The sequence below is a fragment of the Ooceraea biroi genome, chromosome 3 (genome assembly GCF_003672135.1).
Source record: "Ooceraea biroi isolate clonal line C1 chromosome 3, Obir_v5.4, whole genome shotgun sequence".
NCBI classification, from domain to species: Eukaryota; Metazoa; Arthropoda; class Insecta; order Hymenoptera; family Formicidae; genus Ooceraea; species Ooceraea biroi.
The window spans coordinates 17,550,838-17,564,415 of NC_039508.1; the positions used below are offsets into that span (position 1 = coordinate 17,550,838).

Genomic DNA, 13,578 nt, shown 5'->3' on the forward strand with positions numbered 1-13,578 from the left:
TTATAAACATAAATTGATATGTAAAATTAAAATTAGTATAACTTTACAATTATAAAAATCCCAATCTTTTTACTATTATACTATTATATTTTCAAACGACAAAGTAAGGACTCAGTCACACACGCCACAAGATGCGACAAAGTTTGAAAGTTGGTTCCGCGCGGCGGGAGTTGGCGCGATTGCCAATCGCATGTTTGCTTTTCCGGAAATAATGGAAAACAAAATTCGATTCGAAAACAGCTTTACCGCGTCCTGTGTAACTGAGCCCTAAGAAGTTTTAAAACGAGCAGAAAACCAAAGTAAAAATCTTTTTATAGATAAAAAATTATCTATAAAAGGATTTATCTTTTTCAAATAACTTTTATAAAAACCAGCTCGGTCGTACGAGCACTTGTGAATCTTATAGCACACTATAGCACAGAAGGTTCAAGATGGAGGTTGGTGACGATAAAGTGGAGGACGAGCTGGGCAAAAGATAAAAAATCATGTGCCGGGATCCCGGAAGCTGATTTTGCCGTATGTGCAATTTATTAATATAATTTATTTTAAGAATTATTCTATTTATTCTGACAAACAAAACGTGTCTATTATTAAATTTATAACATTCTTGATGACGTACACTATACCGATCATAATTTTGTCAGACTTATCAGATCAGATGGCTCACGATTTTTTTGGGATTCTAAAAAAGTACTGTAAATGCGAACGCGTGTTACCAGTCGTAACAACAGCCCTGATAGTTACGTTAGCTCTAAAGTAGGTGTTCACCCGCACCCCACATGTGCGTGTGCGCTCGCCCAACGAACACCACATTTATCATTGGCTCGGGGCGCATTCCTCCTCTTTGATACACTTTATTGGGCCTAATAGACCCGAATTGTTGGTGTATCGAGTAAAGCGGAGTGGATCCGGATTAGTGACTCGTCTAGACGACTCGCGCCTGAAAGCCGTTCCTTTCATTCCACAATTACCTTGCATGCAAAACAAACCGCCTCTCTCACCCACGAATTAGGTGTCAGCTGCGACAGAGCCCGCTCTACCGTGATTAGCAATGAGCATTTGTTTGCATTTGTGCCAAATGCGCCTAAGAAGTTATTCCGATTTCAGGCGCAAGTAAATTAATAAATAGTGGATAAATTAATATTGATAACTTATTAATAATAAATACTTTTTATTGTTATTTAATTTACACATACTTTTATAAAGTTTCTTTTCTTTAAGACTATTTTCTCGGATTAAACATAATTACGATGGATTCTCTCGATCATACATGTATCGAAAAATTAAATTACAATCTCGGAGCAATCTCAAAACTGAGCTGCAAGCGATCATCACTATATAAATGATGGAAATATATTTGGACATTAATTTATCAGAAAAATTAATCTATATTAATAATAAACTAATATTATATCATAACAATTTATAAGACATTAAATAAAATAAATTAATTAAACATTAATTAAATAAAATATTATATCATAAGACAATTTTGTTATACAATTTGTTATATAACTCGACTCACATCAAGTTCTACAATCAATAATTACGAGTTTTGAGCGTTAACAAATAATTATATAGAGATACAAGATTCTTATAAAGCCTTCTGAAATTTTAATTAATTATTGATTATCTATCTCAGCATAAAAAAGAGCTTTGGAACGCTTCGAAAGGGCGGAAACTCGGTCCATCACCAGTTCCACATATTTAGCCGTTTAGCTTAACAATCCTCCGTAACGTCAAGCAGGAAGAATTAACGCCGTTCGTTTGCGCGAGCCGCAGCAAACGCGAATGAAAAGGTCGGGATCGAGGCGGAGATTGGGAGCGGAGATCAGCGAATTAGCGTTTCGGGGGCGCGACGCGCCAACGCGCGGATCCAGAACGCGCAGGCATGTTATGAAACGATAGCACAGATCCGTGCCACGTTCAGTCGGAGAAGCTCAATGGCGGTTACAGGTTACCTAGAGCTTCCTGCGGAAATGGCCAATATACACCTCCGACCTCCAACTCGCTCAAGCCGCTCGCGCGCGCACTCGAATCGCGGCTCCTGCACAACGCGGCGCACCGTACCCCATGCGTGTACGTGTTGCCCTGCTGTTCGCTCGACACGCACTCGTTACGGCTCATCATCGTGATCTACGCGCCTGCAACGAACGCTACATCCTTAATCCATTCTAGTTGGGTCGATCCTACGCGCGTGTCACGTGAAAAAAGAAAGAAAAGAAAGATTTGTCTCGGAAGAACTGCTCTTTTCCGAGGAACTCTCTCCTCTCGTCTTCGTCTACGTGATGCACCGTGAGGGAATATTATTCTATTTGTTATAGAATAAAAATAACATAAATTTATTCTCCTGGAGACTCCAATTTGTGCTGCCAATTAGCTACAATAATTAACTCATAGAATGTACTGCACCAGTAAGAGATCACAAATCAACGCGATCTACGCGATAGACATTTTGCGTCTTTAATTGGAAATAATTGCTAAGTACTAATTAGAAAAAAGTTATTAACCGTCACACGAAGGTACTGTCATTTTTGAAGAAAAACCGTCTTCCTGAGCTATTTATGAATCGCTACGATAGCAAAAAGCTGTTCATTAAAAAATTGCTCTATTAGTACCAATGTGAGTAATAATACATATTTCTGTGCTTTCTGTGACGTACCCAACGAAGAATTCGCACATGTCCCGTCTGTCGCGAAGTCGAGTAGCGATGGAGACATTAACACGTTAAAACGTCGAGACGTTAATACAGATCTAAGCAAAGAGCTCTACACAACTAGCTCACGCTCGCATGGTCGCATACCTTCCCCCGTTGTGGCAGTTTGTCGCACAAAATCCTGATCCAAAAATCATTGTATCCAATCTCTGATCCATACAATGTCCGTACAGGTGCATATCAGAATTAATATTATCTGGAAAATATTTCAATAATTATTCCAATTATAATAATTATTATTTTAGTATTATTATTATTATTATTATTATTTTAAATCCAAAAATCATTGTGTCCAATCTCTGACTGATACAATGTCCGTACAGAGGCAAATCAGAATTAATATTATCTGGAAAATATTTCAATAATTATTCTATATGATTATTATTATTATTATTATTATTATTATTTTATTATTATTATTTCACGTTACATCCAGTATCAGAGATGTTCCAATATTGAGTTGAGGAACGTCAAATTAAAAAACCGTAGTCGTGCTCTTACCATTCTACGCAAGGGAACGTGGAATATTTTAAGTGTGTGTGTGTGTGTGTGTGTGTGTGTGTGTGTGTTTTCGCACTGACCGTAGAAGATCGAGTAGACGAGTGTTAGATATTCAATCTCCTTGACAGAAGTATAATAATTTTCAACGGGTCATCGCGATGAAAGAAGAAGCGCCGCGCAGCTAACAATGGCGTCACGAATACTAACTGACACTCTCGCGGTCCACAGATTTAATCTGTCGAAATGAATCACCATTTTGATGAGCTCACGGGCTCAAACAAACACGTTCGCAGGAATAACAGTCGGCTAAAGGGCTGAAAAAGTTTCGCAGAAACGCAGAAGAGCGACCCTATAGCCGGCGCAACGTTAATCGATCGTAATTCCTGCTCTTTCAAGCGCACGCTCAATGCGAGATGAATCAACAGAATAATATAACATAAAAGCTGCAGAATTTTTCTGAAACCTATTTTTAATAAAAGTGTTGAAATAAATATGTTAAACTTACAGTTTGTAGCGGTCACTTTTTTTTAAGAGAACGATCTTGTGCCTCGTCTTGAAATTGCTTTTGAGATGGTCGAAGGGATATTACTAACATCCTAGATGTCGAAATAGGCACAGATAAAGTACACAGATAAAGTATACACAGAGGGATGCACTTTTCTTCGGAGGGTTCACAAAGCGAGAAACTTTCGTTTGATGTTCGTGTTCAAATTTACTCTGTATCGTTTTCGATACCAAAATGTGGACTGAAAAATGAAAGTTGATTAACTCGATCCAGTGTGACGCGAGATAGGTATATATGCGGTATTAAATATTACTTGAAAACGTTTACATTATGATGAATATGTGTTGCTCTTCTCCAAGACAACTCACTTTGTATTGTAATAATCCAGCTATAAAATTGTATTCTTTATCATTTAGTAAAAACAGATTGATAGCAAATAAATTGAGAAAGAAATACTTTTTTATATTTTTATATATTTTTATTCTCGTTTCATAAAATTATTAGGAATTTAAGAATATAATTGGAATTATAATTTTCCATCAATAATTTTCTCTTTAAAACTATGACTTCAAACCATCAAAAATGAAAATAATTCTTAAATAACGCACTCTTGAATAAAGAGTGCTACCAAAAATTTGTGCTAGCAAAATCAATTTTGAGACCTTCTAGATACTTTTAAATTTACAAATTAATTTTCAAACTTCTCGAAAGAAGCTCTACTAATCATTAAAATATGTTTTGGTAGCTTAATATCGAAATATATAGCCTAGGATCTTCCTTACGTTTCCTGAGAAACTTAAGGACGGCTATCGGCCGCTAGCTAGCGGCACGTGCGGGTGGATGAATGAAAGTTTACGAGGATAGTAAGAACAGGTCAATCTGCCAATTGACCAGTCAGTCAGCAGCCGGTACCGCACGAACGGACCTCCGGAGATCGTTCCTCCCTTGTGCACTCGCACCCACACAAGGCATGGCCGTCTGTCCCTGAGTACCTTCGCCGAGGAGGAGGAATTGGCCGCAGGTCGAGTGCAGCAGATAAGGGTGCCCCATAACGTGGTGGGGGATGGTCGACTCTGGAGTGGCCGTTCGGAGTCAGTTGCTCTTATGCTCGCCAGCCACAAACAGCGCGATCGCGTTGCGCGCCGCTCGCGTTCCGAGCCGCGTGACACAAACGTCACGAAACGTCAAGAGCGGAAACGTGGACGCCGAAGTGCGTGTGTAGACAATTACTAAATAAATTCCAGTGAAATCACGGCATCTGGCGAAAATCGAAGTGGACCTGCTCGTGCTTAAATCGCGATAAAAGTGACGAGGAACGAAGGAATTGGGCGACTGTCGTCGCATTAATCGCAAGCTTGCGAGGCATTGAATCGAAGTTGTGAGCCAGAACTTCGCAGTATCGAAACGGTCAGTTTGACGTAGGTGGACTTTGCGCGCGCGGTGGACTCTTCGCGAGCAGCTCGAGCTTATAGTGAGCTATAACTTGCGCTTCTTATCGCCCGATCTCCTCTCGGACTCTGAAGAAATCCGAAGAAAGACTAGGAAGAGCGATTGCACGCGCGTGTTGTCGTGTTGTCTACGGTGCAACCGGATGTAACCGCGTGACGTCGCAACGTCATCGGCTCCCGTCGAGGAAAAACAGCGCGATTACTCGGCTTATCGGCGGTTCTACAATTCGATCGCGTGAGAAATAAACGATTCGCGGACCGATTCTGCGGAAGGCAGAACCTGGCAGTCAATAAAGACGTCGGCGCGATAAAGACGCTCGCGGTTCACGGACCGAGCGCGCGGAAAGCTTCGGTTTTCACGAAGATAAAACGCGGAAAAAATCGCGATATCCGCGCGTGTGCATGCCGCGCGCGGACAATTTCGCAGCCGAGAGTGTACGTCGTTGTTTAAACAATTTAGTCCTGAACACCGACAATTCACTCGCGGGTAATAATTACACGAGCAGATTTCTCGGGATTGTCCCGGGACGCCCTGCGTCGCGTCGCCAGTCTCCTCCGGATACTCGACGGAAGTGGCTAATCTGGCAACTCCGTCATACTTGTTGACGCGATCGCTCGGCACGCGACTTCACAAACAACGACGGAGGCGGGAACGACGAGGGACGGGCTCCGAAGAATCCGTCGAGAGAGGCATGAGGGAGCGATGATCATCGATCGATCGGCTGGAGCAGCGCGTCCGAATCACAAAGAGGATCAAGCGGAGGGATGATCATCGATAGCTGAGTCGCCGGCCGGAAGACCACGCGGCAGCTTCGATCGAGCGCAGAGATCCACCAGGCGGCGGGGGTTTATTATGTTAGGAACGGGATTATGCACCTTGCTGAAGGTGTTGGTGCTGGCGGGGGCGGTTGCCGCGCTCCTGCCGGAGGATCTGGAGGATCGCGCCGTCCCGGCCAGCCTCCAGGAGGAGTGCGCCTCCAAGTGCCCGAACCTGGACCTCACGCAGGTAGGAAGAACGCTCTTCTCTGTAACGCAAAAAAAAGATCTCTTCCTCCCGCGATTAAAAACGAGTCACCCGCGTAACGAGAACGTGGTGCGCAACCGAGAGGCTTTCATGAAGCAAAAATGTTTTATTTTTAAATGTCGTATTTTTTCCCCCACAATAAAGTCTCCTTTCTTCGCCACGTCACGTTCTCTTCCCGCTTAAACCGAAGAAGAGATACCGTATTATAGCACACTCGCACGCTCCAATGTGCGCAGATCGGACCTATCTCCGTCAGATACGAGACGCCTTTACGAAATGAGGGCCATCGACGGATAACAGATTTCGGCGGCGAGGTGACAGTTTGTTTTTGTACTTGCATTCCTGTTTAAATAGTGTAAATACTGGAATCGTCGCTAATGGGTAAGCCGCGCCGATAAGTCGCGCGCGGTTGCGCAATTATGAATTGATTACGGGATTTCTGGTCTCTATCGAAGTTCTCGACTGCGCTTATCAACGTTATTTATAGTTACCTTTAACCGCACGTCGCCCTATTCTAAGCCCACACGGTTTTCGGAGCACGATACGTTAATTCGGGTAAACCGTAACGTTGACATGTACAACACGTCATAGATATGACCGATTAAATTGTATTTCGGGACGACAGATCAATTTGACATACCTTACTTTTATTTATAACTATCATTTTATGCGTTTTACTCTTTTTATATATTTTATATTTTATTTTTAATTACTGTATGCGCCTCTCGTATTTATTGACGACTTTTGTGGACATAAATGAAGCGTCGATTTTTAACAGTTTGCGTAAGGATTTCTCAACGTTTACCTCGTTTCGGGGTAAAGGAGCTCTCTCTAATTTATCCAAATCTCCCTCCGATCTGACGGTAATTCATGGAAAAACTAAATGATTTCTAAAACTCTGCGAAAGATCTTTTTTATCTCGCGGCCTTTCAGTCTTATGCTTCCACGCTAAGTATCTAACGGCACTTAGATACTTGCGTGTTTGCGCCCGATGCTTTCAACGCGACGATCTAATCAGCTTTCACGACGCGAGCGCGAGTCGCGGACGCGATGCGCTAATTAATGAGGAATACTTGAAGAGCGCAATTTGCGCGCCTCGCGGTCCTCGAAATTGATGTCGGCACGTTGATCTATCGCACCGACAACGACCTACTTGCATTCCTCGCGATGCAACGCACGTATGCGCATCCTTGCGGCCGTGACGCAATTTTTCGCTTCGGGCTGCCAATTTATCGGAAGCGCAATAAAGCAGGCGCTTTTACGCTTGATAGGATCCCGACGTTTCTATTCAATCAGCATCAATACATCATCTTTCATTACAATTACAGATACTTTGCGGCAACGCTTCTGATCAAACTTGTTATGTAATAATTAATAACTAACGAACGATACAAATCTCTCAAAAGGTGGAAAATTTAAAAATTTTTTTATAAGAAAATTGTTTTACAAAAGAAATTAGTTTTTACAAGAAAATTGTTTTACAAGAAAGTATATTTACGAGAAAATTGTTTTACAAGAAATTATTTTTACGAGAAAATTGTTTTACAAGAAATTATTTTTACAAGAAAATTATTTTACAAATTATTTTTACGAGAAAATTGTAATATTTTGCCAGACAAGCGACTTTTATATTGATACCTTTATCGATAGCTAATCAATGAAACAGCAGTGTCAAAGGTACAGTGTTAAAGACCGAAAATCGTGATTGGTGCATCCTGAGCATCCCCAGCTGCAAGCTGAACGACGGCGGCACGAAAATGACCGCGCGCGCGAGCGGCGAAGGACGTATCAATTTAAGTCCACTCTCCAGCCCGACTGTACCATTCATTAATTAACTTAACTACACGACGGCGCATCATGGCGGCCCATAAGCATAGCGTCGAGGATGAGAGACGAGCACGTAACGGATACAGGGCCATCTAATCCCTTTCCTACGGAGAACGATGAAAATCGTCGCTTCTTCTCGCGGCGCCGCCTTCGTCAACTTTGATTATTGCTAATCACGTGAATTATACTGATCGCACACGTATCGCGTATCACAATAGCTCCTACGCGCGTGGACTCGAGTAGCGGGAAGATTTTATGTTCTACTGCACTCTTTCCGGCGGGCGTTTTAATTTCCTTTGAAAAAGTAATATTGCAAAAGTGTCGACCGCGCGTTCTTGTCTGTGGAACATGTTTGCACGTGTATTTTATTTATTAATTTTATTATTGTATTTTTGGTAAATATTCACTTATGGTCAGCACCCGCAAATGTCAATGACCTTGACATATGTTATAGAGGTAACCTTTCTGAGTAACAGGCAACAAGTTTTAGCCGTCGCTCACTGTTTATTAAAACGTTATTAACAAAATAAATCTTACAAATTATACGTAATTATTGGACACCATGTACATGGTAAGGATTTTCATTAAATTTATATTGTCAAGGACATACCCTTTGACTACAATTATTGGCGGAACACACGGTATCGGGCATAAACTACTAATGTGTATGTAAAATAGTACATGTATGAACAAAGAAAAATCATTTAAAGCAGTGAATCATTAATATATTTTTTTATTAAAGCAGAGAATAGTTGGTATAGGAGAGTTGTAAATGAGGAACAGTCGTGTTTATCTATGACGTAGTAATCTATTCGACATTCCAAGTTTTTATTTATCGTAGTTCAAAGATTTTCTCTAAAGGACCTTACTTAAAAACTTAAGTTAGGTTAGGTTAGGTTAGGTTAGATTAGGTTAGGTTAAAGCAGAGAATACTTTGTACTTATATTAAAACAAACTATTCTAAATATTAACGATTCACTGCTTTAAATGACTTTCCTTCCTTCGTTCATATACATATTCGTCGTTTATGTCTTTGAATATTCACAATAACTACTACATTTTCGAAACTTCTTTTGTTAATAACTTTTTAATAAACAACGATCGACGACTAAAACCTAGTGCGGGTTATTCGAGAAAGTGACCTTTGTAATATATGTCAATATCATGTTCTTGCTTCGCGTGGACAGCTGAAAAGTTGTGCGAAATCATTAAACTTTTTTTGTTAATAACTTTTTAATAAACAACGAGCGACGGCTAAAACTTGCAGAAGGTTACTTAGAATGATGACCTCTATAACATATGTCAAGGTCATTGACATTTGTGGGTGCTGACCATAAGTGAATATTTACCGTATTTTTTATTATTAAATAATGTAGGAAGTTGCTTACAAAGCTTTGACGAAACAGGAGATTAGTTTGATAGACAATACATGGGTTCGCATCTGTCGAGAAGAATACTTTCGAATAACAGGTGGCACACTTCGTTGCTTTCACTTTGTTGCTTTGGAATATAAAGTCGCTGCAACAGCGTGCGAAAGGTCTCGGCGTAAAAAGGTTTTAATCAGTGCGTTTGACAATTGACGAGAACGGAATTGGTACCAATTATCAATTTAACTCTCCTCGAAAAGGTTGCCGCCAACGTTTCTTCTGCTATCAGATCACGCTCATCCTTTTATGCAATTTACCGACCTTCCCAATCGTGTATCGTTTAGAACGTTAACCACGTAAAACACACAGAATTGATGATAAGTTTTTTAATACGTTTAAATAATTTTGATAAAACCAGGCGATAATTACAAGAAAATTTAAAATATCATACTATTATTAAAATAAAAAATATTACTCTCTCGATCAAAGTAAAATTAATTGAATAAAAAATAATTTTAAAGAAATGTAAGTAAAATAATTTTTCATGGACGCGTTATATAACTTTTAAAACAGTTCTCTCTCTCTCTCTTTAAATGTTTGAAGAAATTTAGACACTAGCATCTAAAATCATAGCTCCCTTCGAGAAAACGGCGGGAACTGCATTTCTCTCGCGATGAATACAGAACGCGATCGGGCGGAAGAATCCATTTTTACTCCAATTAATTTTATAACAGTTGCGCGATATTGTAAGTCATCGAACTCTCTGTCGTCTCGCAACCCTTCCTCGTTACACGCACGCTGGTGTTTCAATTATCCCGCCGTCTCGCCAGATAAAGGGAAGCGTGGTCCAGAAATCACTTATTCGATCCCTTATCTGCGGGGCGTAACAACCTCGTTCACACTAATCTACATTTTCCCCCATTTTTCTCTCTTGTCAATTCTTAAATGATCGGGAAAAAACGCTCCTCCGGAACAACGCGATAAGGGCCTCGATCAGCTATCTTTCTCAACAGGAGGAAATATATGGATCAATCACATTTCAATGTGATCCCTACATATAATCCCTTCTCTCTTCTCTTTAGAAAATTAAATTCCTGCTGTATAATGTTTGAAAGATTAGTGTTAAGTGAAAGGTTTCGCGCGAACCGGAAAAGATTCGCTCGCAGAGCGCTTTGTTAAAATTGTCTTAAAATACATTTTTTTATGTAATCTATGAGTTATCGAACATTTAACCTCTGTGATAAATATGCATAAATATAGCGTTTTAATTACACAGTATATTGCACGCTTATTGCTTAATTGCGCAAAATATTTGATTTTGTACACACATGAACATAATTTATTAGAAAAAATTTTTTAAATAGGGAATTTGTCTTCTCCAATTAAAACATGAGGCAAGTCTTAATATGTATCGGTATTAAATTAAATTATTTTATTGGATTTGAACAAATTACTGATAAATCATTGACGAAATTCTCTCGCAACGATCTTCGGACAATTAAAAATGGATAGAGACGATAGAGAGGCGTCTATGTTATTTACTAAACACATAAGCATTAGTAGTACAGTTCTTATCATATCTCAGAGTGATGCTTAGAGGATGACCTTAGGCTTGCATAACGGCCACGAGGAATCCTCTCTCTAGACGTCTCCATCTCTCAAACGCCGGCCGTGACGCTTTAATCTCAAATCGCTACGTTAGGTCTTAACATAATAAATAATTTATAGTTCTTCGACGCCCTGGTTGTTAGTCTCGTTCACGTCTAACGCGTTGCTTTTAAATGCATTGTAATATTAATAGAGGTAACGAGTCCAAACAGGGACACGCCAACGGAGGTAACGTGCACAAGGATAAAAAGAAAAATGTATATTGAACTGTTCAACGTAAAGAAAATTAATTGAACAATCTTGCAACTAGTAAAACTAAGAGATTATAATAAATTGCCGATTTGACTTTGAATTGAGATAAGTTTTTCATTTCTCATAATCTCTTGGTTCTTTTTTAAACATTTAATTATAATAATTTTTACTCTATAAAGAATTTTAAAGAATTGTGCCAAACTTGAAACACAGGTCTTTAAAATTCTTTATTCAATTATATTTATATATAATAATATATTTAATTTATATATAATTATATATTTAAATTCTTTAAGAAGAAAAATTATTGTAATTAGACATTTATAAAATTTTATACTACAAGCGCAATTTAAAGCAACGATTGAGTTTCGAATTTTCTGTTAACACTATCGAAATAACGTTTCGATATTTATCCACTATGTTCGCTGCGATTATATCGCATCGACAGTTATATCTTTATTAATATGTTAACAAGCAGTATCTATTAAACTTTACGTTTCTCGAAAACGTTCCTTAATTAGCAATGACGCACTGAGTGTTAATCATAAAACAATGTAAATGCAGTAGCTAATGATAAAGTGTTCGACAGTACTTTACTCCCTATCCAAGTGCTGTAACATTATCGCATAATTTAAATGACGTCTAATGCTCGCGAGATAAACATGTCCGAGTTGTATTAATGTTTTATATATGAAATGAAAACGCTTAGCTCTATCTATATTAACACGTTCATCGCAAGCGTATAAATTTAGCTGACTTTCTATCCGTGTCAACTGGATTATTAAGATTCATCGTAATATATAATTTCATTCTTATAATACCTATAAATAGACAGATTAAGTTGTTTGCAGTTTGTCCGTTACGCTTTTCTATTATTATTAAACAGTCGTTGCAGTTATGAATAATTGCGTTATAATATTATTCACATCTCTTGGCACACTCATTGCATGTCGGTCACCACTGACTGTCGTGGCAGTGAATGTGTGTAAAAAACCTATAGGGAAATTTTAATATTAAAAAAAAGCGCTGGAATCACTACGCATTCCTACGTGAAATACCGAACGAGATCTCGGATTCTCTCGCGCGACGAGCAATGGCGTTACGTCGAATATGCAGAATCGTCCGGCATGCAACATTATATGTGTAGCCATACACAATGAACTTCCTGCTGGCCACATCCTCTCACCTACAACGTGACGCGGTAGGGGTTCACCTCGCGGCGCATCGATGATCGTGCGAATTTCGCCTTTAATCGTGACGCAAATCCGAAACGCCTTAACTATGCGCATCACCTATGACAGGCAACAAAGAACGAATTGATCTTACATTACATTGTTTCTTTAATTGTTATTCGTTAGATAATAATAGCGAAATTGCATCGCAAATCTGTCATTGATTCTGCTGCAATGTATTAATTACCTTGGCAAAGCAGTTAATATTTTGCATAAAATTTTAAGTGAATCATGAATTAAAACAAAAACATGAAGAGAGTTAAAAATTGAGATTTTTTTAGATCGAGGAAAGTTGCGCGAATAATGAGACTTTCATATCGTAAGTTAAGTCGAAAGGACACGACTGGCTGCACGATGGAACATCTTCCCAATTTTATTAATTAATCCGAAGGCCAAGAGTTAAATTAAAAACAGCCGCTTCAGCTGCCATTCCTTACTGCCGCTCGAAGCTGCATGCGAACGATCACATTCTGCTGTAAATATGTCAACGTATGTACGCGTTTTAATTGGTATGACGTCAGTGGAGAACGGTTGCCATCGCATTTCCCAGGATTCGTCAGCGTCGAAAACGTAATAACGCATGCAAACTTCGACAAAGTCGTTAAGTGCGATATGCGATTATGCGAGTATCGAGTCCATTTAACGATGAACAAGAAAACAATAATAAAAACATGAATAAAGGATTTCAAGATAAAGAAAGAAAGAAAGATAGTTGATCAAGTTGAAATGAGAGATCGATCATAAGTCAAATATCAATATCCTTTCAGCAGAATCTCTTCGTTTTATCGAAGAGAGAAATCTTTAATCGATATCGATATATATTGCAGGATATAATAGATCATCAAATCGACTTGCATGAGGGTTTCTGCCTCGGACAACCGTCAAAAAACTGACGTCCCATATTGAAATGGATGTGGGCAGACACCCGTATGCAACTGCAAACAGCGTCGAGCGCATTAGTAGCGCAAGTACCGAGGAAGATTTATCGCGTGTGATGAAGGGGGATGGGATACCCGTCCGTTTTCTCAGAAATCTGTACGCAGGAGGGTGCGTCTTTTTATTTCGTTCGTCGGCGACTGCATTTCTCTTCGCGGTCAC

At 39.3% G+C, this 13,578-nt stretch overlaps 1 protein-coding gene and 1 long non-coding RNA gene across 7 annotated transcripts in view; one reads left to right on the forward strand and one right to left on the reverse strand.

Annotated features, from left to right (window-relative positions):
- Window positions 1-1,154: 1,154 nt before the first annotated feature.
- LOC109611307 lies at window positions 1,155-6,020 on the reverse strand. Of its 4 annotated transcripts, none has more exons than XR_002193661.2 (3): window positions 4,505-6,020; window positions 3,298-4,110; window positions 1,155-2,912 (listed from the first exon to the last, which is right to left on the reverse strand). It is a non-coding gene; the product is annotated as an uncharacterized LOC109611307 (long non-coding RNA). The 4 variants fall into 4 exon arrangements; XR_002193662.2 differs by lacking the exon at window positions 4,505-6,020 and having other exon boundaries at window positions 3,298-3,963; window positions 4,036-4,203; XR_003406324.1 differs by lacking the exon at window positions 4,505-6,020 and having other exon boundaries at window positions 3,723-4,203.
- Window positions 6,021-6,023: 3 nt separating this feature from the next.
- The window catches only part of LOC105284393 (proto-oncogene tyrosine-protein kinase ROS), a 33,907-nt gene continuing 26,352 nt past the window's right edge, over window positions 6,024-13,578 (forward strand). For all 3 annotated transcript variants that reach the window (XM_011347849.3, XM_011347850.3, XM_011347851.3), the window contains exon 1: window positions 6,024-6,176. In XM_011347849.3, coding sequence (XP_011346151.2) covers window positions 6,024-6,176 — 153 coding nt within the window. The remainder of the gene's footprint in view (window positions 6,177-13,578) is intronic.